The sequence below is a fragment of the Myotis nattereri genome (assembly GCF_964212035.1).
Source record: "Myotis nattereri genome assembly, chromosome: 8".
NCBI classification, from domain to species: Eukaryota; Metazoa; Chordata; class Mammalia; order Chiroptera; family Vespertilionidae; genus Myotis; species Myotis nattereri.
Genome location: NC_138083.1, coordinates 79,626,231 through 79,650,431, shown reverse-complemented (window position 1 = coordinate 79,650,431; position 24,201 = coordinate 79,626,231). Strand labels below are relative to the sequence as shown.

The following is a 24,201-nucleotide window of genomic DNA, read 5'->3' as shown; positions in this document are numbered from 1 at the left end:
TAAACACAATGGTCACAGAGATTTCGTGTGATTGAGGGTATAGATTGCTGCTCAATATAAAGGTCAAGGATCAAACACCTCTCAAAATCATTTAAGCCAAAGTTCTGCTGCACAGAGCAGTCCATATAAAATAAAAATCACAGTACCATTTCCAAATATGAAGTGTAGATTTAGATCATGACTAGCAAATGTAGATTTGAATCATTTCTGAATTCTCTGTTCAGAGCAGTAAGCTAAGTTTTACAAAGCACTCTAAGGTATTCCCTTGAAATCTGTCATCTTCAAGTAGAAAGGCAGACAAAACTATTCCATTTCCCATTGTAAGATGACATCAGTGGACTACCTGTGTCCTGGCAATTTTGTTTTGTGGGGTAAATAACCTTTATTACCTTGAAAAGTCTTAAAAGTTAGAGAAAAACATGTCAAAGCATCCAAAGTTTACTTTCAATTCCATCATACTGGAATAGCTATAAAAATAAAACTCTGAAACGATTTATAGATCCTGATGCCCAACATTTCACAGATCGGAGACTATAACTTCTCTCTGTGGCTTAAAAGGTTGACACTATTCATTTTAAAAGGATTGTCTGCACAACAATAGGCCCCTAAGGGTTCAGCTAGAGCAGAAATCCCATTTAAATCACTAGAAAGGGAACAAATGAAAAAGGAAATTCAAAATGTTCAAAAGGAAATAGAACAATTAAAATGTATACCTGACCTACTGGACAGTTTTTCTAAACTCAGTCAAATACAAGACAGTATTTTGTTTAATTCTGTCATGGAAAGGGAAATGCCTCATTGTTCTTAAAAAATAATGAGCTTTCAGAATGGAGATCGATTAATTCGTGCTGTTTAAGCAAGCACAGTAAATTGAGCAGTAAAAATTAGAGATTATTTCTATAGTTAAAAATATATCAAGTAAGTGGAGAAGTTTTAAATGTTCTCTCAATGTCCAGAGGCTTCAGGCAGGGCTTACCCAGCTGGCTCTTCCCTTTGTTTGCTCTGCAAAACTGGATAAGGTTTCCTTGTCTAGTGTTTAATCCTAGTGCTATGTTTTATTGAACCAAAATATTTCTCTTTGTGGCTTAGTCTTCTTGTCCTTTACACTGTAGGGTTCTGTGACAGATAAAGGGAATCATGCTTCAAATTAATTATATCTCAAAAAGTGAATTAGTCTTCCTGTGCCTTCCTTTCTTCCTTTCCTTCAACTCAAGAGACCATAAAATAGAGGTATTTAATACTTGCCCTATTTCACTTCACAGGAACAACTGAGAAAAGGTCACTGAAAATACTTTGTAAATGGCAAAGTGCTGGGTAAATGATCTAATCTTCAGCTTCTATCGAGTTCAATTATATGATGACTTTGCCTCAGTTTCCTCGTCCATAAAATAAGTAACCTCACATTCCCACTTTCCATTTCTGTATGCTTCGATGCTTTGGTAAAAAATGTGAAAATACACACTCCTAAGGGACTATAAAGCATCATACTTAAACTTAGATACCATAAAAGGCAAGCAGACATCGAACTGAAAAAAAAAACAAACAAAAACACCACACTCATTACCTTACCCAACCTGATCTTAGATACTGGAAAGTTAGTGAAAAGAAGAGAAATGGTGGTGCTAACAAGCATTCACGAGCACAGTTGTAAAGGAATACAGCTAGATATAAATACCATACTTAGGCTTTTGATGATTGCTCACACGTTATTTTAAACTGACTTAATGTTTATGATATTGGGAGGGGAGGGGCCTACAGAAAATAAACAGAAAATTATTTTCACATACCAGTATAAGTAATTAGCCAGTGTTGAGTTTTTGCAGGCTCTTGATATCAAAAAGGTGCAGAGATCTTGCTGAAAGAATTAAAAGAAATGTGTGTGTGTGTGTGTGTGTATATATATATATATTTATATATATATATAACCAACTGCTATTAACTGTTTAATATCTAAACACATATTTGTTTTAAACATCAGGGGTGTCAAAGATTCTTCTCAAATTAGAAGTCTTAGGGAGAAATTTAACAATACATACTAGTGCTTCTGCAAATGCACTTCCGAATGCACTGTTCAGAGTAGCACCAGCCAAATAGGCCTGTTTTACCTCAAAAGTCAGTCTACTTATCTAAAAAGATTTAATTTTTCTATGAGTTAAGAAACAGCTTTGTAGTGTATCAACCTTAGTATCAAAGCCACACATTTCTACAGTGTAATCACAAACACCAAAAATTACAGTAATGTTCATAAATATGTTAGCAATAAATATTGAGTTTCTTTAATAAAATACTGAAGCCAGTTTATTTTTACATTGCATATGAATCTATTCATATGCCCAAAGCACCAATAAAAAACCTCGAATTGAAGATCATCTGGTGCTTTTTGCTGAGAGGAAAAGTCATAAACATGCATCATAAAACAGGTTATTTAATAAAGTTGTAATATTTGGTTTATTAATCAAAATCAATGCTTTAAAAGCCACCATAGGCCCTGGCTGGTGTTTCCCTGTGGTTAGTGTTGGCCTGCAGACTGAAGGGCCTCAGGTTCAATTCGCAGTCAAGCACACTTACCTGGGTTGCAGGTTCCATCCTGAGACCCAATGGCAGGAGGCAACTGATGTCTCTCTCTCAGTTTCTCTCTCTCCCCCCACCCTCTAAAAATCAATGGAAAAAAATACTCAGGTGCTAATAAAAAAAAAAAAAATCCATGTTCAAACAAACCATTTTAGGCCCTGGCTGGTGTGGATAAGTGGTTAGAGCATCATCCCATGCATTGAAGAGTCTCAGGTTTGTTTCCTGGTCAGGGCACATACTCAGGTTGTAGGTTCGATCGCCAGTTGGGGCACGTGTATGAGGCAACTGATCGACATTTCTCTCGCACATGGATGTTTCTCTGTCCCTCCATCCCCTTCTTCCCTCTCCTTCCCTCTCTACTATCAATGAAAAACATATCCTCAGGTGAGGATTAAAATCAATCAATAAATAAAAATTTTAAAAATGAAAACCACTCTACGGTGTTTATGTGGTAGGCTCTCTCCTATAACAAACTTGAAAAGCTCTGCACTCACCTCCAGATTTTCACCATCTGAACCTTCTTTTGTTTTAGATGCTGGGGGAGGGGAAGACACTGGAGGAACAGGACTGGTTATAATTTGGGAGCTGAAAAAATAATAGGAGATATCACTGATATGTAACATATTCTTTTTGGAACAGCAGATACATTTTGTTTTGTTTTTTTTTTTTAGCATATTTCATCTCAATTGTGTCCGGATAATGTGTCGCTTCCAAAGGTGTGTTCTGTGCAACACCAGAGTCACAGTATGCTTTGGGAAAGAGGCCTCGTGGTCAATGAATATTGATAATAGCTGCTTGGAGATGAGCAAGTCTGCATATTGCTAAATACTATTGTTAAAAAAGCCCATTTTACTTCAAACAAGCATTCCAACATTTCTCAAACATATTTGCTCACAAAACCATCCCTAACAACTTTGTATCTTTTTAAAAATACACAAATTAGTGACCAGCAGACCATGATTTGGGAAATACTGGGTTACAGTGTATATGCTGCCATAAAATCTTAAGCAGACCCTAAGAAAACATTCTAGGTGGCATAAGTAAGGAGGAAGGTAGCATGACTAGAGACAGAAGGCTTCCAATGTATACTGGGAGAAAATGTAAGGGGTATCTTCTCTTAAAAACAAAACAAAAAATTCTCTCTGTTTTTCAGTTCTTCTCCAAATGAAACACAGAAGATAAAAACAGCATTAACATAATCATAAAAAATTTCAGAAATATAATCTTGAGCCCATGTGACAACTGAAATATCTGGACTGATTCAGGTAATCTGATTTCCAGAACTCATTCTCAAGACTTTACAAAATAGCTTATTATCACTGGGCCTCAAAGTTCTTGCTCAAAGGTTCCTATTTATTGCAAATTTTAAGATTTGATGAAAAACATAATGGCCAAGTAAAAAGAACATGGACTCTGGAGTCAACTCTACCATTTTGCAAGTTATGAGCTTTGGGCAATTAACTTAACTTCTAGTAAGTCACTGATATCTAAATTCAGGATATGAGCATCTGCCTCAGTAGATTACTGTAACAAGGCAATGTATGTAGACTACCTCACAGTGTCTGCTACAGAGGTGAGAGTTCTTAATTGTTATTACTGTTACTAGCTGATCTTAATTCAAGTAACATGCTCTTTATTTAGTATAACTACTAAAATATACAATTTTACAATAAAATATTTGAATCCACTAACATGCCGTCCTTCATTTACTTGAACAGTAAATAGTATTGAACATTATGTGTCAGACACTTTTCTAAATGCTTTATGTGTATTAACTCATCCAATGCTTCAACAACCCTTAAAGATCAGTTACTATTGCTATCCTCCCTGCTTTTAAGATGAGAAACTGGGGCCACAGAGAATATGCAACTTACACAATGTACACAGCTAGTAAGTGACAGAGTCAAGATTTTAACTTAGGTAATTTGACTCCATAGCCTGCAAAAACTGTGAGTGCACATGCCATATTCATTGCTAAAACTTCAAACTTAATACCAACTAGGATTTTGTACATGTAGGGAAAATGGAAAGAAGACAGTTAGAAAGGAGGGAAACTCTCCGATGTGAAAACCAGTCCTCCCTGGATATCCATACCTATCTATTTCTGCAGAATTTATTCCAGAATTTGATGTACTCTCTGACATTGAACCCTGACTATCCTTCTTGGTAGGTTCTAATCCATTCTTTATATCGTCAAAATTTTCATATTTGAGAGCTTGGACCAGTTGTAATAGGTACATCAATAAATCCTGGAAAATAAAGAAATGAGATAATATTAAAAAAACAAATGCAATATGGTTATAGACATAACTTATTCCTAAATATTATGCTAACAATTCACTTTCTCTACCACTTATCAGCTGTGTTTCCTTTGTCAGATCACTAGGATACCTAATCTTGTGGGGTTTCACTGAGTCTTCATCTATAGATGGACAGATCATACAAGCCTTAGGAATGAGGTATGAGGATTAAATCAATTAATAGAAGAAAGTCACAGACTAGTGCCTAGCACAGAGTAAGTGGCCAGTAAATTCCTTGTTTAAAGTAGTATTCAAAAAGCAAAGCAAACACCAAAACAAACTTTGCCCCACATAATTTTTTCTCATAACTATCAAGTGACATAAGCAACTATTATCACTTGATAGAAAGGAAAATGAGGTGAGAATAATACAGTATGTAGTGTTCCCAAAGACACACACATATATATATAGGCATATAGAGTCAGAGAAAAGACAAAATTCAGATCTTAATATACATCTAATGAATCAATAGTTTTTTTAGCTGAGTATACATAATTCAGTACTGAAGTAAGGGTCAGAGAAAGGGAAATCATGAGCTAACTTAACCACCATAGTATTTATGCTATATTTTTGAAATTTCAAAAAAAACCCCCAAAAAACCCTAAAAATTAATTGTTGAACCACACTTAGCAGTTTAGAATGCATGTAATGTTTCTATTATTCTCTACACCTCATAACAAAAATTATAAATGGTCTAGAAAGAGCTCAGTATCTACATGAACACTGATAACTCTAGACACAAACACTTAGCCTCTAAGTTTGAGGGAACAAAAGCCAGACAATCAGAAATAATTATTTACAACTTTTTTATTTAGATATAAACTCACACTGAGGGATTGTGTTGACTACATCATAGAGGCCTTTATCTAAACTTTATGACTCAGGTCAAATGTAAAGAATTAATGACTTGAGTGAAATTTCTAATGAATCTAAAAATAAGTATTTTGATATTTCAAATAAATATGTAATAATTTTTTTACTTGCAATACAGTAAAGACAATCAGGAAGGAGAAGATAATATGCCAAATCACAATGCTAAGAACTGCTCTTTAATAGGAGAGTGAATAACATCCTGTCCTGATAAAATTATACAATATCTGAGATTTTCCTCAGGGAAGCTAATGAATGGGAGGGAACAGGGAGGAGAGAGTAAGAGGTGTTATAGATGAAATAAGATTGGCTATGAGTTGGCAATTGTTAAAGATGTGTACTTTAAATGCAAGGACTTACTATACTATTTACTTTAGTGTTTAAACTTTACAATAATTAAATACACATATAAAAATATCAACCTTAATAAAGGCTGAGCTTTGCTTCTTGAAATTCAGATACCACTACAAATTCAAAATGATTTAATTGTGTTTAATAAAGATCTTTGATAAAGTTCTATGGGATCAGCATTCCTAGATACATACTGAGGTTTGAGCATAAGCACTTCAGGCTGGCATAGACTATTAGGTTATATTTGAGAGCATATTCACCCTATAAAAATTCATAAGTAAAAAATATTGCTGGATTAGTCTACCTTATTAGGAATTATTAAAATTCAAGATGCAGCAACTTTGTGTCAACACAGACTGTTCCTCCTTCCCTCGGGGCCTGAGATATAAAAACAGCCAGCATCAAGTTTGCAGGCTTTGCTTTCCAGAGGATTCAAAACCACCTTCAGAAAGTCTACACATACACACAACTGTCAGCAGTGGAAAGTTTAAAGGAGTTTGAAGGAGAATAAGATGACCATGCACCTCTGTTTTAGAGGCCCCAAGGGCTTTGCAAGGCTACAATTAAATGGGGCTTGTTGTATACTGACTAATAGAGGGGATCTGAATTATTCCCTAGCTGGTGCTGCATTAAACCATTTTTCATTAGAATTCCTCTTTCCAGACAGAGCAAAGCAAGCTCTGCTGCCAGGTGAGTGTCCTGGGAGAGATTGTCCTATCATGAAACAGATCAGGAAGTAAATTTTCATTTCACAGAGGAGTCCCTGGAGGAATATTTTAATTTTACTTCTGAAAACATACCCAGTATATCCTCTTCTCCCCTGAAAAAATCTCCTTACCCCTCCTTTCTCTCTCTCTCTCTCTCTCTCTTTCTCTTTCTCTCTCTCTCTCTCTCTCTCTCTCTCTCTCTCTCTCTCTCTCTCTCTCTCTCTCTCACACACACACACACACACACACTCAGCCTAGGATCAGGCTCTAGTTTAACATGTACCCAAAGAGGAATAATGAATGCTGATGTACCTCATCATCTGCCTGGCGCAGCCGGGCCACAGCATAGCGCCTCACTGTGGGGTTGGTGTAATGGGAAGACAGTAGCTCCAGGGAATCCTCCACGTCCATGGGCTTCCATTTCCCCAGCAGTTCCAGTGCCTGTTTGGCCTCCTGAGGTAGATCCCAATTAACACATTTCAAGAATTTTGTCAAAGCCTAAAATCAGAAAAGATGTTTCAATTAGAAACAACAGCCTATGACCTGGGGCAGGGAAGGTCAAGGGTTATGAAGCAGGTTCCCCTTGGTCCTGATGAAAGAGTGGCAGAGTCAGTGATAGACTCCTTCTGTGAACACTATAGTCATAGATTCAACCCTAGAAACAATGCAGGGTAGGAAAATACAAAAGCATGTTCCCTGTAACTCCACAGATCAAATTACTTTCAAAGCACTATGAATTTTTTCAGTTTCCTTTGACTTTTCTTCACTATGTTATTTTATTTATTTTTAATTTTATATATATATACATATATACATATATACATATATATGTATATATATTTTGATTTTTAGAGAGAGAGGAAGGGAGAATGATAGAGAGGAAGTCATTCATTGGTTGCCTCCTGCAAAGCTCCCCACTGGGGACTGAGCCCACAACTGAGGCATATGCCCTGACCGGGATTGGACTGGAGACCTTTTGGTTCCTGGGTCAATGCTCAAACACGGAGCCACACCAGCCGGGCATGCTTTGGTATTTTAAAACACTACAGGCCTCAAGACAAAGTTGAGGCACATCTCATGAACTCTCAAATGCTTCTGAGACGAGCTGACCACTTTACAACATTTACATGTGACATAAAACAGACAATGAATGAGAAATTCTGAAGCCAAAGCAGGGTAGACTCCTCAGCACTAACTCACTTTGAACATTTCTCTAGAATCATTGAGTTTCTTAGATACTCACATACATAAGGACTCAAATAAATGATTGTTATGTCTCTCTTCATAAAAACAGACAAATAAAAATTCCACAGAAACAAGTATAAAAATAGATAAACACAGAAGCAGTAGCAAATATTCTATGATTCAGCTAACTGTTTTAGTAGCTTTCTGAAACCTCACTACTTTAGTTCGGTAGCACACTGAAGTTTTCACCAAACTGTCAGGTAAGTAAATTACCTTGGAGCATGTCACTCATGGTTGCATGCATAATAGATGCTCTTTAAAAAAAGGTGCTTACCTGTCAAAAATTCAACTTTTCCAGGAAGTTTTTGGCAACTTTCAGCTCTTCCTTCAGTAGCTGCCTCAATCCTAGTACTTTCATTTAAATGATGCTCTCCTAACTGCTAAATACTTTCGAGGGCTTTCTTAATTCTACAACTGGAGTCTGCATTCCCCAAGGGTAGCTATCTATTTCTCCTGCACACCGTTTAGTACAATGTTTCCCCTTCCAATAAGAACACGAACTGCCCTAGGAATCACCCATGCAATTACTTTTCATTTCTAAAATATATTTTAGGTTGAATGTGGAAACAAAGCAATGCTTCTTAAATAACTACAGCAAAGGTTTTCCATTTCATCGTACAACAGCAATCTTAATAGAAACATGTGCCTATGTGCTTATTATAAGCAAATCTTGCAGCATGCCTATATTCAATTCAATAACTGAAACAATCTAACCCCCACATTCTCAGATTTGTAGACTTATTAGTAAGATTTATAGCGTACACTACTGCCAAGACACATAAGGCACTGTACAAAGATTTCCACAACTTTATAGTGTTAAATGTTACAAATATAAACAAGGAGATAATAGAATGAAGGAAACAAGAAGAGAAATGATAAAGACAGAAAGCATAAGACTCTGAAGACAGCAATAATAATGATGATACTCCATCTTAAATTCTTAAAGATGCTTTATTGATCTCTGTAAAAGTACAGGATTCAAACGTAATGTGATCCCTAGAGTGCACACACAAGTTTGAGAGCCAGTGTGTTTGGGGTCAAATCCCAACTCTTGGCTCCATCAATTTTTAACGGAGTCATTTGGAGCACATTATTTAACTTTTAAGTGACCTACCTATTTCATTAGGTTGCAGTTAAAATTAAGTTATTGAATACAAATATTTAGGACAATAGCTATACATAATAAATACTTGATAAATGTTAAAATTTTATTATCCAATATTTTAACCCATTTCTGATGTTGAGTCAAACATCAAATGTTAACATTATCACACTTATTACCATGTTTTATATTAATAGCAATAAATATTTTTTTTGTGTGAAAAGATGCAATAAATATTTTTGTTAAACTCCCTTTGATCTTTGAATCACCTCACGGGTACCGCCTATTCTTACGATCATAAGCACAATCACTTTATAGCTGTAAAATACAATACTTATCATGTATATTTCTAATTTTAACTCCTACCAACTCAGTTATTAGAAATTTCTACTTTGCTGCTAAAGGAAAACCTATTCCTCTACTCAAGACACTCCTGATACCAAGCATGTGAGTTTTCTAAACCATTCAACTCCCTAATTTTCAGAGGAAACCAACTAGGCATCCTATAATTTAATTCAATTTTGACATTAACACCTGGGGCCAGTCTCACATGATTAATTCCCATTTCAGATGCCAACTTTGGATCCCCAGGTTGCCCAGACTTCTGAATACATTCCTCCAGTTCGATAATTTGCTACACTGGCTCACAGAATTCAGAGAAATACTTTACTTACTATTGTTGGTATATTATAAAGGATACAAATGAATAACCAGATGAAGAGGTACATTGGGCAAGGTCCGGAGGGGTCCCAAGCACAAGAGCTTCTGTCCCCATATAGTCTGAGGTGCTACTTACTCTCCTGTTCATCAACCCAGAAGCTCTATGAATCCCATCACTATAGGTTTTTATGAAGGTTCCATTACATAGGCATGATTTATTAAATCACTGGCCCCTCTCAATCCCCAGGCCTTCTCCCAGAGATCAGGGGGAGGGGGTGAAAGTTCCAACCCTCTAATCACAAGGTTGGTTCCTCTGGCAACCAGCCCCAGCCTCCAGGAGCCACCTCATTAGCATAAACGAGTGGTTCTCAACCTTCCTAATGCCACGACCCTTTAATACAGTTCCTCATGTTGTGGTGACCCCAATTTCATTGTTACAAATTGAACATAATTAAAGCACAGTGATTAATCACAAAAACAATATGTAATTATGTATGTGTTTACCGATGGTCTTAGGCGACCTTTGTGAAAGGGTCGGTCGACCCCCAAAGGGGTCGCGACCCACAGGTTGAGAACCGCTGGTATAAACTCAGGTGTGGTTGAAAAGAACTCATTATAAACATGTTTCCTCTCATCACTACCACTATGGAATTCCTGGGTCTTAGAAACTATGTCAGGAACCAAAGACCAAATATATATTCCTTGTTATATTGTAATATCACAGTTGTTTTTCTAATAAATTCAATTAAGAATCACTTCTTAAATGCTATGGACCACAGATTTTAAAATATTTCATAAATTTAACTGGTTTTGTTGGACAAGTTGTTATAAACTTTCTAAGTGCAACATCAATTCTAGGCTAGATGGCTTTCATTTGCAGTAATAAAGACTGTGTGCCAGCAAGCCCTGACGGTGACATAGACAAAAATAGGTGGAAAGACCAAATTTAACAAGAAAAAATAAGTATAACTTTGTAAGAACAAATTTCCACCAATTTGTTTTCTGGGCACTGCTATCTCCTCCAGAAAATCTTTTTAGCCTCAGGAACCAAATGCCAAATAACCTAAAGCACTCTTCCTGGGAAATTGACCTTCTTTTTGTAGATAAATTAAGGGACAAGGGTACAGGAGTAACTGTTTCCTACAAAACCCATTTTAAATTATTACAAAGATACAAATGTGTCTGTGTGAATATGTTCTCTGGTCACTTCAAGGCCAATATATCGAAAAGTGCTTCCCAAACATTGGAAAATATCATCCACTCGGCCTAGTGATCGTAAGAATCCTATAATACGTCCTGAGAACTGAAGTTTCATCACCCACACTTCGAAAACTTAAACTCAACTGGTTAAATGAAACTTGTCATACACTTTATATCACTTGAGCATTTTATTTCTTTTGCACATATCTAGAAGTAATTGAATTTCAGTGGGAAGTGACTACTTTTTAAACAAACAATTTTTCTTGCAAGCCTTTCTATCTGAGGCAGTTCTGCTCTGTAAATCTATTCTATGCTTCTTGAGCCTATACATTCTAACAGTTTAATTCAATATCTTGCTGTGTATTTTACACAATACTGTGCTGCATTCAAAATACAATTTCTGTGACCAATATTATTCTTCATTTAACAGAGTATCATATCCTAACTCATTTTTTTTTTTTTTTTTATAAAACACAAAATAAGAAACCTGTGATTCTATTGAGGAATATTTCCTTTCTTGTGGTGATGAAGGGAATAACACTCAAAGCTAGAGTAAATTTTAAAATGAAGATGCTCAACCTCAAAGAATTTCCAAAGGCCTCAATAAAAGATAAAGATTCAAAGCCGAAGAGTTAAGATGAGTTGCAGTTGGATTTTTATCTTTATTTTGAAATCAAGAAAATACAATTGCTTCAGAAAAACAAGTTAAAACAGCTAAAGACCATCTCATGAGATTATAAAATATACTAGAGACCTGGTGCATGAAACTCGTGCACGAGTAGGGTCCTTAGGCCTGGCTGGCGATCAGGGCTGATCAGGTTCCCTGCCTCCCGGCCTCCCCCTTCCCTCGCTCCCTCAGCACCTCGCCACTGTAGCTGGTCACCCGCCATGTTCCATGCCGCCCCCTAGTGGTCAGCATACGTCATAGCGAGCGATCGAATTCCCAGTCGAACTCCCAAGGGGACAATTTGCATATTAGCCTTTTATTATATAGGAGGATTTATTCATTCTCACAGAACTTTAGAACAGCTTTCTGACTGATATTACTTCTCCATTTGTTTCTCTGTTCTGCCCCCAATGCATTTCATAATTTCTGCTGAGGCATGTGCATGATGCTGCAACTGTAGAGGATCTCTATAACCCTCTATTTTGTCTTCACTGATGACTTTCTATTCTAACTCACAAATGTGAGCACATCAAGGAGCAGCATTGAAAATCTTTGTGTTGCACAGGTTCCTTAATCTAAGACTCAAGTTTCCTCACCTGTAGAACGGTAACAATAATACCTAAATTGGCCCAGCTGGTGAGGCTCAGTGGTTGAGCATTGAAACCTGAACCACGAGGTCACAGTTTGATTCCTGGTCAGGGCACATGCCCAGGTTGCAGACTTGATCCCCAGTAGAGGGCATGCAGGAGGCAGCTGATAGATGATTCTCTCTCATCACTGACATTTCTATCCCTCTCTTTCTCTCTCCCTGCCTCTCTGAAATCAATAAAAACATATTATCATTAACACTAATACCTAAATTGTGGAGTTTTTATGGGGCATAAAAGATCTTTGGCATAAAAGGCTGTTTAATAGATACTGGCTACTATTATCATATTTTAAGAGTTATTGAACCAATGTTCTAAGAATTTGCAGACTATTTTAAGAACTGGAAGAGACTTAAAGTTCACTGTCATTTAATCAATCATATTATATCTGAGGAAATTAAAGTTAAGGTAGGTAAAATAATCTGCCTGCAGTAAAAAGCTTATTAGTGGCAACACAGAGTCAAAACCAAGTCTGCAGATGCAGGTCTAGTGCTGACTTCATCATAATTTCCTCTCCCCCGAGACTTTATCTGGTCTATGGCTTCATTATGAAAAGCAAATGTCTAGTTCTGACCAAGCCTCTAGCCTTAACTCCAAGCTGGCTGTCACTCTACCAACTCAATTTACACATTTCAAATTACATTTCTCATACTCTCTCTAGCCATATGTCCTCCAGAATTCTACAGTTCCTTTAGTGATGTAAATATTTTGCTAGCCAACCCAGGCTCAAAGAAGTGAGAAGAAAAGAGGCAAATCAACATTTACTCTGCACCTACTATTCACCAGGTACTTGGACAGGTTATTCACCTGTAATATCTCACCTGCTAAGGAGCATTTCATCATTGGAAAAATGAGGAAACCAAGCTTCCAAAGCAATTTGCCTCATCTTACCTACTAATAATAAGTTGCAGCACCAGAAACAAAACTCATGCCTCTGACCTAACCCATTCAGTCGCTATCAATGCATCAACAAAAGGGTACATGTGTCTTTGTGTGTCTACCTCTACAATTTTTTTTAAATGGATTATCACATACTAGTATATTGTTCTGCAACTTTTTAAAAAATTTGACAAGAACTCTTTATTTCTATGGCAGTTATGCCTCACCTCGTTCATCAGCAACAAACACTGTAGATACATTTGATATATGAAAACATTCAAGAAACTTACTTTTTCTTGGTTAGTAAGATAACATCTAAATTTCCAAACAAGATCTTGTTCTTCATATGTGAGTTGCTTGGTTGGTGGATAACTCACAATAATCTACAACAAAGAAAAAAAGAACTACTTTTATCAAATATATTCTTCCTCTACATATTCCCATTTAAAATTTTTCATTTACTTAAAATATTTCTATTATAGAACTACTGTGGAAGCATGGAGAATGTGCATGCAGCCAAGTAAGACTTAATTTTACTGTCCTTATCAGTCCAAAAAGGATATTACTAAAGGGGAGAAAAAGATAAGATGAAAAAGTCATACTCCATATAAAGTATATAACTACAGACCTAATTTAATTAAACCAAACCAAACCAAACAAAATAATTAAAGACTCCCCCTTAAATGGGAAAAATCCAAACAAATCTTTCTCTTATCCAGTCACCATGCGCTACCATGCATGTGTGCACACCAAGGCCTCTCTTGGGCAATGCAGCTTAGGGCCATAGCGCCAGCTGTAAGAGTGCTATTGTGTGAAAGTATATGCTATTTGTAGCTCTATCTCCAGGATGGATATATTTACTGAAAGCCCCCAAATAATAATAAAACTACCAAAATTTGAAATAGCTTTGGGTTCATTAACCTTCATAAATGAAGTGGTATCACATCGATTATAACCAACATAACCATGTAATTATTTTTATATTAATACTTTATAAATTCTTACATTTAGTTGGTCTCTTGTGGTAGCATTAGGCTTGAGATCATGGTCAGAAGGTCCGCTTCTTAAACTCCGGGCAAGCTTGTGGTGTTTGCTCTCAACCAAGTTCTCCTATTAATTATTTAAAATATTTATCAACGATGTAAACTTCACCAAAAGGGAGTTTCAATACCAGTTAGAAATAGAAAAGTTAATAGTTACTTAAGACCATTTTGTAATACTATTTTATTTTGGTTACAACTTGAGTCTCCTATGTGTTTCAAAATATATCACCATTTTGAAATAATAAAACTAAGCATGCCTTATGCTTCACTAGTGCCCGAATAGGCATGCACATGGCATTCCAGCTTCTTAAAACATCTATCCCCATTCTCCAGGTATTCAAGGTTTTCATGTTCTCTCGTCATTCAATACCACCTTCTCTCTAAGATCTTCCCTGACAACCCAGACTAAAGCTTCCCCTCTTCCTATGAGCTACTAATACCTTGTGATACCCTGTAGTACTATCACCTTAGCAGTTTTAATTCCAATAGTAGCTTGAGGGCAGAGACAATGACCATAATAATTAAATGTACATATTTGGTGTTAACGATTTTACCTATGGTCAGAATCATGTTTTATTTTATTTTTAAAATTTTTTGGTTAATCCTAACCTGAGGATATTTTTTTCCATTGATATTTAGAGAGAGTGGAAGGGAAGGAGGAAAAGGAAGACAGAGAGAAAGAAACATCAATGTGAGAAGAGACACATTGACTGGTTGTCCCGCACACATGCCCGGGCCCCAACTGGGGTCAGGAATGAACCTGCAATCCAGGTGTATGCCTTTGACCAGGAATTGAACCCAAGACCCTTCGGTGTGCGGGCCAACACTCTAACCACTAAACTACACCCGCTAGGGCCAAAATCATGTTTTAAAACACTGTCTTGGCTAAAGAGACTTTTTATTGCATTTATTTTGGCACGCGTAAATTGTCTATTCATGTCCTTTTCCTAATTTTCAATTGGCTTTTGGTCCTTTGCTCTCCAGTATTTAAGACTTCTTTATGTATTAGATATCCGCCCCTTTGTCTGAGATGTATATCACAGTTTCTCCCAATTTATCAACTGTCTTTGTTTTGGTGTTTTTGCCATGCAGTCAATTTTTTAATATAGTCAAATTTATCAATCATTTCTTTTCCTGCCTCTGAGTTTTGAGTCATCATTACAAAGTTTTTCCCTAGACTGAGAGTAAAGTACCAGTAAAGTTTCATTTTTTAACATTTAAATCCCTGCTTCATTTGGAATTTTTCCTTATGATCTGTGGGAGGAATGGGTTTAATTTAATATTTTCCAAAGGGCTAATCAGTTCCCCAGCACTATACTTCAGTAATGACATGCCACTTTTATCATGTACTATTTTCCATATTTTCTTAAATCTATTTGTGTATTCAGTTCCACCAGTCTATCTGTGCACATATATATGTAATAGTATCGCACTTGTAATTATAGTTTTACAGTCTGTTTTATTGTCTGATACCTGGTATGCCAGCTAAGTGGCACTCAAAGTTACTTTATTAAAATATATTTCTCTAGTAAGCAATGCTGAACTGAGTTTTTGAGCACAGTGGGTGAGAAGAGTAGTTTGCTTTTTTAACTTTTCTTTTGTGTTTGCTTCATTTAAAACTAACATTTTTTAACAGGGGCCCTAGTTCCTTTTTTAAAAAAATACATCATCCATAATGTTAAAGCTTTAACTGCTGATGAACATTTTCTTTAGAAAAGAATGCTCTAAATATACAGACATCTCATTTACCTGACATTTTGGTAGGACTTACACAAAAGTAATACCTATGATCCCAGTATGGCAAAACTTGTTTACTCTTGGCCATTTTGAAGGTACCCACAGAGTACATTTATTTGTGTGCTTCAAATATTCAGAATGTGAAATATAATTTGATTTTATAATGAAAACTCAGGGTCAAATTTAGATATATTGACTCAATTTTATTATGCTATGCATAGGCTATGTGAAGTTATTTAGGGTGCCTGTTTCTAACAGATTCCCAAGTGACCTTTCTTTTCTAATCTTTTATATTCTTTTTACCCTATCTCTTCCTCTGATGTTAGGTCATCAGCTACTACTTCCTGATTCAATGACCTATATTTACCTCATGTTTTCATTTTCCAATGTGCTACCTTTAATCTACTTTAGTCTGACTAGGAAGGTAACTAATCTAATTAGAAACTCATAAAATAAGAATAAACTGGTTCAAAGCGAAGTAGATGCATTTTAAGTATGACTATCATGATATCTATTATGCTGTTAAAAGGATTTTTTTGGCTGGAACTTTCTAAATATAAGGTCTTCTAATTAAAGTTCTGCTGCAAAAGAGGCATTTACTCTTTGTATCCATGAAAGAGAGATTTCAAAAATGCAATAAGGAGGTGTCTCAAAATCATCCAAGACATCATGATTCAAATTGAATAGTTCTAATAGTTACAATGATCCTCCATATTTTGCAACCAACCCAGACTCCCCAAAAATTTCCATCATTGATGCTTGTACATCCTAGTATAAACCAATTCCCCTTCTAGATGACAGGGAATTGTTTCAAATACAGGCATGCCTTGTTCTATTACGCTTCGCTTTACTGAACTTCACAGATATTGCAGCGTTGTTGTTGTTTTTTTGTGTATGTGTGTGTGTGTGTTGTTTTTTTCTTTACAAATTGAAGGTTTGTAGCAACCCTGAATCAAACAAGTGCATAGGCACCATTTTCCAATGGCATTTGCCCACTTTGTATCTCTGTATTATATTTGGTAATTCTTGCAATATTTCACATTTTCTCATTTTTATTATATTTGTGATCAGTGATTTCTGATGCTACTATTGAAATTGTTTTGGGATGCTAAAAACTCACCTATATAAGACAGCAAACTTAATTGATAAATGTTGTATGTGTTCTGACTGCTCCACGGACCAGCTGTTCCCTATCTCTCTCTCTTTCCTCAGGTCTCCCTATTCCGACACAAAATATTGAAATCAGGTCAATTAGTAACCCTACAATGGCTTCTCTCACTTTAAATCAAAAGCTAGAAATGCTTACGCTTAGTGAGGAAGGCATGCCGAAAGATAAAATGGACCAAAACCTAAGCATCTTGCACCAATTAGCTAAGTTGTGAATTCAAATAAAAAGTTCTTAAAAAAATATTAAAAGGGTCAACAGTGAACACACAAATGGCAAGAAAGTGAAAACAGCTTTATTGCTGGTATAAAGAGTTTTAGTGGTCTGGACAGATCAAACCAGCCACAACATTCCCTTAAACCAAAGTCTAATCCAGAGCAAGACCCCCCTAACTCTATTCAATTCTATGAAGGCTGGAAGAAGTAAGAAAGCTGTAGAAGAAATGTTTAACGCTAGCAGAGCTTGGGGAACCAAAAAACTCCTGTGACTTACTTTATTGGGATATCCGCTTAACCAGTTAATTGCCATGATATTTTGAATTTAATTAAAAAAGGTCCACCTCGTTCTAGCCAGTTTGGCTAGGACAGGTGAATAGAGCGTCGACCTGCGGACTGAAGGTCCCCAGTGGGGGGCGTGCAGGAGGCAGCCAATCAATGATTCTCTCTCATTATTGATGTTTCTCCCTCTCTCTCCCTCTTCCTTCCTCTCTGAGATCAATAAAAATATATTTAAAAATGAATAAATAAAAAAGACCGTGTGTCTATAGACCGCTTGTGTCTATAGACACTTACGGCACACAAATGGTTAACTGTGGTAACCTGGACCCAAATGTGCAGTACCTCCAAGGTGTGCCTGTACCTGTTCTCCCAAGTCCTCACTGCATGACTACATGCCTGGCTCTTCATAATCTAAATAACATGGCTCCCCAACACTCACTATCCTGACCTTATTTTTATGTGTTAAAATTTCTGATAAAAATCCCATCTGAACTTGATTCCACATAGCTGAAGTGGATTTATAAATCACTTTTAGGTAACTGAGGTACTTATATACTTTTTAAAAAGAAAGTGTATGATGTCGATCTAAGTCACAATCACTCTGGATTGGAGCATTTTCATAAGAAATTGGATAATAACTCACCATAGACATCTGAGGGTCAGGAACTTTCACTATCTCAAAGCTTGTTAAAATTGGAGATGACTCATCACCATCCTGGATTACAATGTAATAAATTTCCAAAATAAGAAGGTAAAAAAAATTTAACCAAATGGTAAAAACAATACATGTTAATGTACACTCCAATGTACTTTAATTCTATTTAATGAACATCCTTCCTTCCTTTCAAAAATTAATCTCCTTTCAACTACATTTTTTTTCAATTACATTTTTGAATATATTTTTACCTTTTGTTGCTGATAAAATATTTCAAGAAAAATAAAATATAACAATACAAATTTGTAATATAGTTTTCTTCTTAGAGATATGAAGTCTGGAAATCAGCAGATGGTTTTTGTCTTTTTTTCTAAAACTGTTTATAATGACAGGAGGTGAAAAATAATATGTTCAAATTGTCAAACTTAGAATAAGAAATCACAGAGCTAATTAAAATACAATACAATGGATAAGTTTCATCACTAGCAAAAACTACTAACTAGATGTTGGCAACTTCAAATAACCACAATTGAGTTTCACTCAGAAGCAGAATTATAAGCATGGGGTTAATGTTACTCAGATTTATACACAGCTAGAGACTCAGCAGCATGACTTCTCAGAGGGATAGCTACTCAACACAATGCAAACCTGAATAATGAGAATCAGTCCATCAATTCTTAAGAAATAAAGCTGTCTTATTTTGTTGGTATTATCATTTTTTGAAAAATTTTGATCCAATTCGGGCAAGAAAGGTAATTTAGGATAATAAAATGTCACTGCATAAGAACTGGAAAAGACTGAACTAATTAAAGTCAAAATTCATTTTCTGACAATTGTATACCCAACATCAAATTTTCCTGTCAATTTCCAAATGCTCCTATAATTTCAATTTTAGGTATGTGCAACAAAATCAGGAGACTGAAGGAGGGGAAGTACTGTGACTTTACTTTAGCTCAGTAATTGAGTCTTAGAAAACCACGAATTCCCACAGCCATTGTTTAACAGGCTGATTCTTAGTCACAATACCAGGAAACACATTTATCAGCCCAACTGTGACAAGTAATCTTCACTAAGGCTATCTGTCACAAAAGACAGGTGACAAGAAAGTCTATTTCCATTAGATTCAATACACTGGCCCAGCAATCTTTACACTAAGTGGAAATATGACAGGATGGGTACACAGGCATTAATTTATGGACAATTTTTCAAGAAGCAGTAGAAAGGGGTCAAGAACCTTTTCAAAAATACTTGAAATTCTTCTAATTTCTGTTCTGTTATTATTTCATCTATTATCAAAACAGTCTTTCAAAAGATCCTTCACATCTCCAATGTTTTAAATTACCACCTCCATCAGTATGCTTTTGCAAAATAAACTCCATATGGGCAGAGAATAATACTTTAAATGAAATTACATATGGCATAAAGTATAAAATGTAATTTTATTAAAATGTATTGGTGACAAAATTTCATTCACCTACATTTCCCTTTCTTTTTATAAGATCGTTTTTCTAATAAGTTAATAAACAATGTTAGTCTATCTTTCTATCTCCTTTCCCCTCCCAAGAAATATCATTTATAAAATAAAAAGCTGAAACAAGTTAATGTTTCCTAATCTTTTACTAGAAAGAAAGGATATAAGCTTAAGGGGGAAAAATATAAATATTAACTTGAAAAATACCAGAAAAGTGATCATAAATTAACTATACAAACCCTATACCTCCATTATAAATACATCCTTCAAATAATAAATTATAGTTATAAATACATATTTTTTAAATCACTTGTGACAGCTTGAACACACTAAAGTTAAAATGTGATTTAAAAGTGCTGCTTCTAATGAACATATATACTGCATTCTAGAGGGCTGGTGCACAAATTCTTGCACCAGTGGGGTCCCTCGGCCTGGCCTGTGGGATCAGGCTGAAACCGCTCTCAGACATCCCCCAAGTGGTCCCGGATTGCGAGAGGGCACAGGCCAAGCCGAGGGACTCCACTGGTGCACAATCAGGGCAAGGGAGGGACACGGGAGGTTGTCCAGCTGGGGAGGGACTGTAGGAGGGCTCCAGGGCGTGTCTGGCCCATCTCGCTCAGTCCCAATCGGCCAGACCCCAGCAGCAAGCTAACCTACCAGTCAGAGTGTCTGGCCCCTGGTGGTCAGTGCACATCATAGCAAGCGGTTGAGCGGTCTTAGGATATCATTAGCATATTACGCTTTGATTGGTTGAATGGAAGACTGGACGACCGGACACTTAGCATATTAGGCTTTTATTATATGGGATAAGCTTGGCTATATACTAGAGAAAATATTTTTCTATTATGTCATATATTAAAAGGCTGTCCTAGTTTGTACTGATGTAAGCACTTGTCTTACTATTTCTACAATGATTGCAGATATCTGGTTTATGTTTTTTGAACTATGCATACAGTTACTTTTGTGGTACTTAAATAAAGACCCTTCAACAAGCATTTAAGACACAGGTGTTTTCTAGAGGCTACATGTCAAATCACACACCACTTTCTTTCATGTAATAAGCAGAGCAGAGGAAATCCAGAATTGCATGTTATCACTCAGCCTACTGATAACATTTTCTTAATTCTGTATATATTTTACATATAAATAAATGTAGATTTGTGAAGTCTTTCAGAAGCATACTTATGTTTGGAACACATATGAAATTCCATTACATTATATATAAATACTCAAGTAACAAGCAATCCTTAATGTTCAATAGCATACTACTTAAAAAAAAAAAGCATGATCCCCCGTTTTACTTTTCAAATGAATTTTAATTGTTAATAAAGCTATTGCTTTAATATCTTACTTGCCACTTTTCAGAATAATTAATCAAAAAGTTTTTGATCTCTTGCATATTTATTGAATTCTGTAACCCAGAACTGCATTCTATGAATGATCGGCTTTTGTAATCTTGGAGCTACAGGATGATTTGTGCATACATAAACAGCTGCGCCTGACAGCTGTCTTCTGCTATCCTGCAACCAAATAATTCATCTCAGCAGGAACAACAGTAATTTTTTTTAATGTTTCCCCTCCCCTCTACTTTAGAGACCATAACAGTTCCAAGGCAAATACCTTTTCATAATAAACAATGCCATATTCTTTATCGTCGCACTTGACACATCGAAACTCAACCATCAAATACATGAAATTAGAACTTCGTTTTTCACTCTAAAAAAAAAAAAAGAATTTTTATGAAAAATAACCATTTTCAACATTCTCCTAAAGAATCAGTATGTATCATTATTCCCAATTCAGTAACACATGGATCTATCAGGTACAACTTAGAATGTGACAAATTTTCATTTCGTTATTATAAATGCACTGTTTCATACAGCACTTCTTTCTTATACAAAGCACCACTCTTTTATCCAGTACTGTCTACTAGTCACTTACAACTCTCTACTAAACTTAATGACATCATTGGTTTATTCAGTAGTTTAAATTTTATTAAATAAAATCTTGATGATATTATGTATACACTGCATTAGAACTATTTACTTTCAAAAATAAGGATGTTTTGTACTTCTAACAATTGTAAGCAAAGAACAATTCATCCTTAAACCATATGACAAATCTAACTATATCAATTAATATAATTATGACAAAATTCAAAGTTAAAGTGTGAAACCTAAGGACTGAGGTCATTTGACCTAACAAATACAAACTTTATAAGTTTTTTAAAATTTATAAGTGATCTTGAGATGATGTGCAGGCATTTGTAAATTTTTATCAAATTTTTTAAAGTATACTGGAAAAGAGTTACTTCCACCTTAACATAAGAAATGTTGATTCTGTGTATAAACTTGTCCCCTTAAAAAAGCAAATACTACGTTGTTAAAGAAGTGAAAATCAAATGAAGTCTAAAAGGTGGTTAGTCTTGACCCAAAAAAGTTTTTTAAATAGTTATAAATCTACATGTATAAATCATATAAAAGTCTAAGGAGGTCACTTAAATTTTCAGCTTTATAAAGCATATTCTACTCGTATTCATACTGCATATAAATGGTTAAACACCACTAATTATTTTAAAAGGTAATGTCAGGATATAACTTTTACAAGTGTTCATTATAAAAATGAAAAATTTCTCTCTCTCTCTCCACCTACTGAATACTTTTCAAAGAACAGTGATCTGTAGAGGTCTCTATAAGCTAGGCATATCACAAAATTGATACTCCTCTTTCCTAATGTAATTAATATAACTGTTTTTTTCTGCTATCTTGATATTGAATGTTAGACCAGACATCTAGTATTTCAGTGTAAATACACAAAAAAGAAAAATATGTGTTCTAACTTTCAGGTAGTTTCACTGACGTCATCTTTTAAATAAACATATTCTATACCAATACATAAAATCAAGAAATAAGTCAACTACTTGAACCACGCAACTTCAATAAGGGTGCAGAGTCCTATATGCAGTATGTAAAACAAGAAGTATCTAAGTGGGGAGAGAACTTGCTAATGATGATTTAACGTAACTGAAATGAAGAGGTACCACTGTTGATAAATTTATATAATATTGACTTGAACTTGAACATAATGAGCTGCCAAATGGAGATAGAACACACAAATGAAGCATCAAACTCACAAAAGCTTCACTTATATAGTATTTAATACACTTGCTAAATCCACTACCTACTTATAACATTGAGATATAAGAAAGGCATATATCACATGTTTTCACTTATTAGTATAGAACTCCCTAAACTACACATTATTCAATAGCCCCAATAGATACCTGGCAATAAATCTTGTCAAAAAAATTCTTGATTTAGATAGCTGAGAGAAAATATTTTTGAAAAACAAAAGGGATACAACCCACCTCATTTATCATTTCAATTTCTCTAAATGTCAATCTGTCCAGCCAATCTACTTTCACCATGTGTCCTTGTCGATGGGCTTTGGTGAGCTGCAGAACAAATATAATGAAGAAAATTTTAACCCAGACCTCACAGAAAGGAAGGCGGGGAGGGGACAGTGATGTCCATCACACCCTTTCAGAATCACACTGGAAATACTAGCTAATGAAATAAGAGAGATTGAGAAGAAAGAAAATTGTCTAAGTCAACAGATGACATGACCATCTATGTAGAAAATATGAAAGAATGTACAAAAAAAAAAAACACCCCTATAACTAATAGCAATTATAGCTAGGTTGCAGAATAGAAGGTTAATATACAAAACTCAATTAATTTCTTATGTACCAGCAATAAGCACATGAAATCTATATATATAAAAGCCTAAGCGACCCATACGACCAAACAACCGGAATGACCGGAGGACCGGCTGGTAGCTAGGACGTGCACTGACCCAGACTTTGCTGCTGGGGCCCTGACAGCCCCGAATCTGGTTCACCTGCAGCCCGGACCCAGACAGGAAGGAGGAGGGAGCCCGATTCCTCACAGATGGGCCGTTGGTTAGCTTGCTGCTGGGGCCAACCTCCCGCGGTACCTCCCCCCAGCCGGCCGGCCCCCGTATCAGCCCCAATTGCCGGCCAGATCAAGGGACCCCACCTCTGCACAAATTCATGAACTGGGCCTCCAGTTGAAAATAAAAACACAGAGGTATGTAAATGATATCTCAATAAAGCTGTTATATTTTTAAGCATCATTTATATTAACACTCAGAAAAATGAAATTGGTAAAAATCTAACAAAATATGTAAAAGATCTATATGAAGAAAACCACAAAACTCTGATAAATGTAATTTTTAAAAAAACCACACTAAACAAATGGAGAGATATTCCTGTTCATGAATAGGAAGACTCAAAATTATGTAAAGATTTCCAGTTTGATTAAATTTGATCTATAAATTTAATGTAATCCCAGTGAAAATCCTAGCAAGTTATTTCGCAGATAACAAAAGGACGCTAAAATTTATGTGGAGAGG

The 24,201-nt window shown here is 35.6% G+C and overlaps 1 protein-coding gene across 2 annotated transcripts in view; it reads right to left on the bottom strand.

Annotated features, from left to right (window-relative positions):
• Nucleotides 1-24,201, bottom strand: part of PIK3C3 (phosphatidylinositol 3-kinase catalytic subunit type 3) — a 77,602-nt gene that overhangs the window by 32,259 nt on the left and 21,142 nt on the right. For both annotated transcript variants that reach the window (XM_081097496.1, XM_081097495.1), the window contains exons 5-13: nt 23,135-23,221; nt 21,388-21,483; nt 18,285-18,356; nt 14,205-14,309; nt 13,490-13,582; nt 7,112-7,297; nt 4,666-4,820; nt 3,066-3,156; nt 1,788-1,855 (exon numbers count right to left, since the gene is read on the bottom strand). In XM_081097496.1, coding sequence (XP_080953622.1) covers nt 1,788-1,855; nt 3,066-3,156; nt 4,666-4,820; nt 7,112-7,297; nt 13,490-13,582; nt 14,205-14,309; nt 18,285-18,356; nt 21,388-21,483; nt 23,135-23,221 — 953 coding nt within the window. The remainder of the gene's footprint in view (nt 1-1,787; nt 1,856-3,065; nt 3,157-4,665; nt 4,821-7,111; nt 7,298-13,489; nt 13,583-14,204; nt 14,310-18,284; nt 18,357-21,387; nt 21,484-23,134; nt 23,222-24,201) is intronic.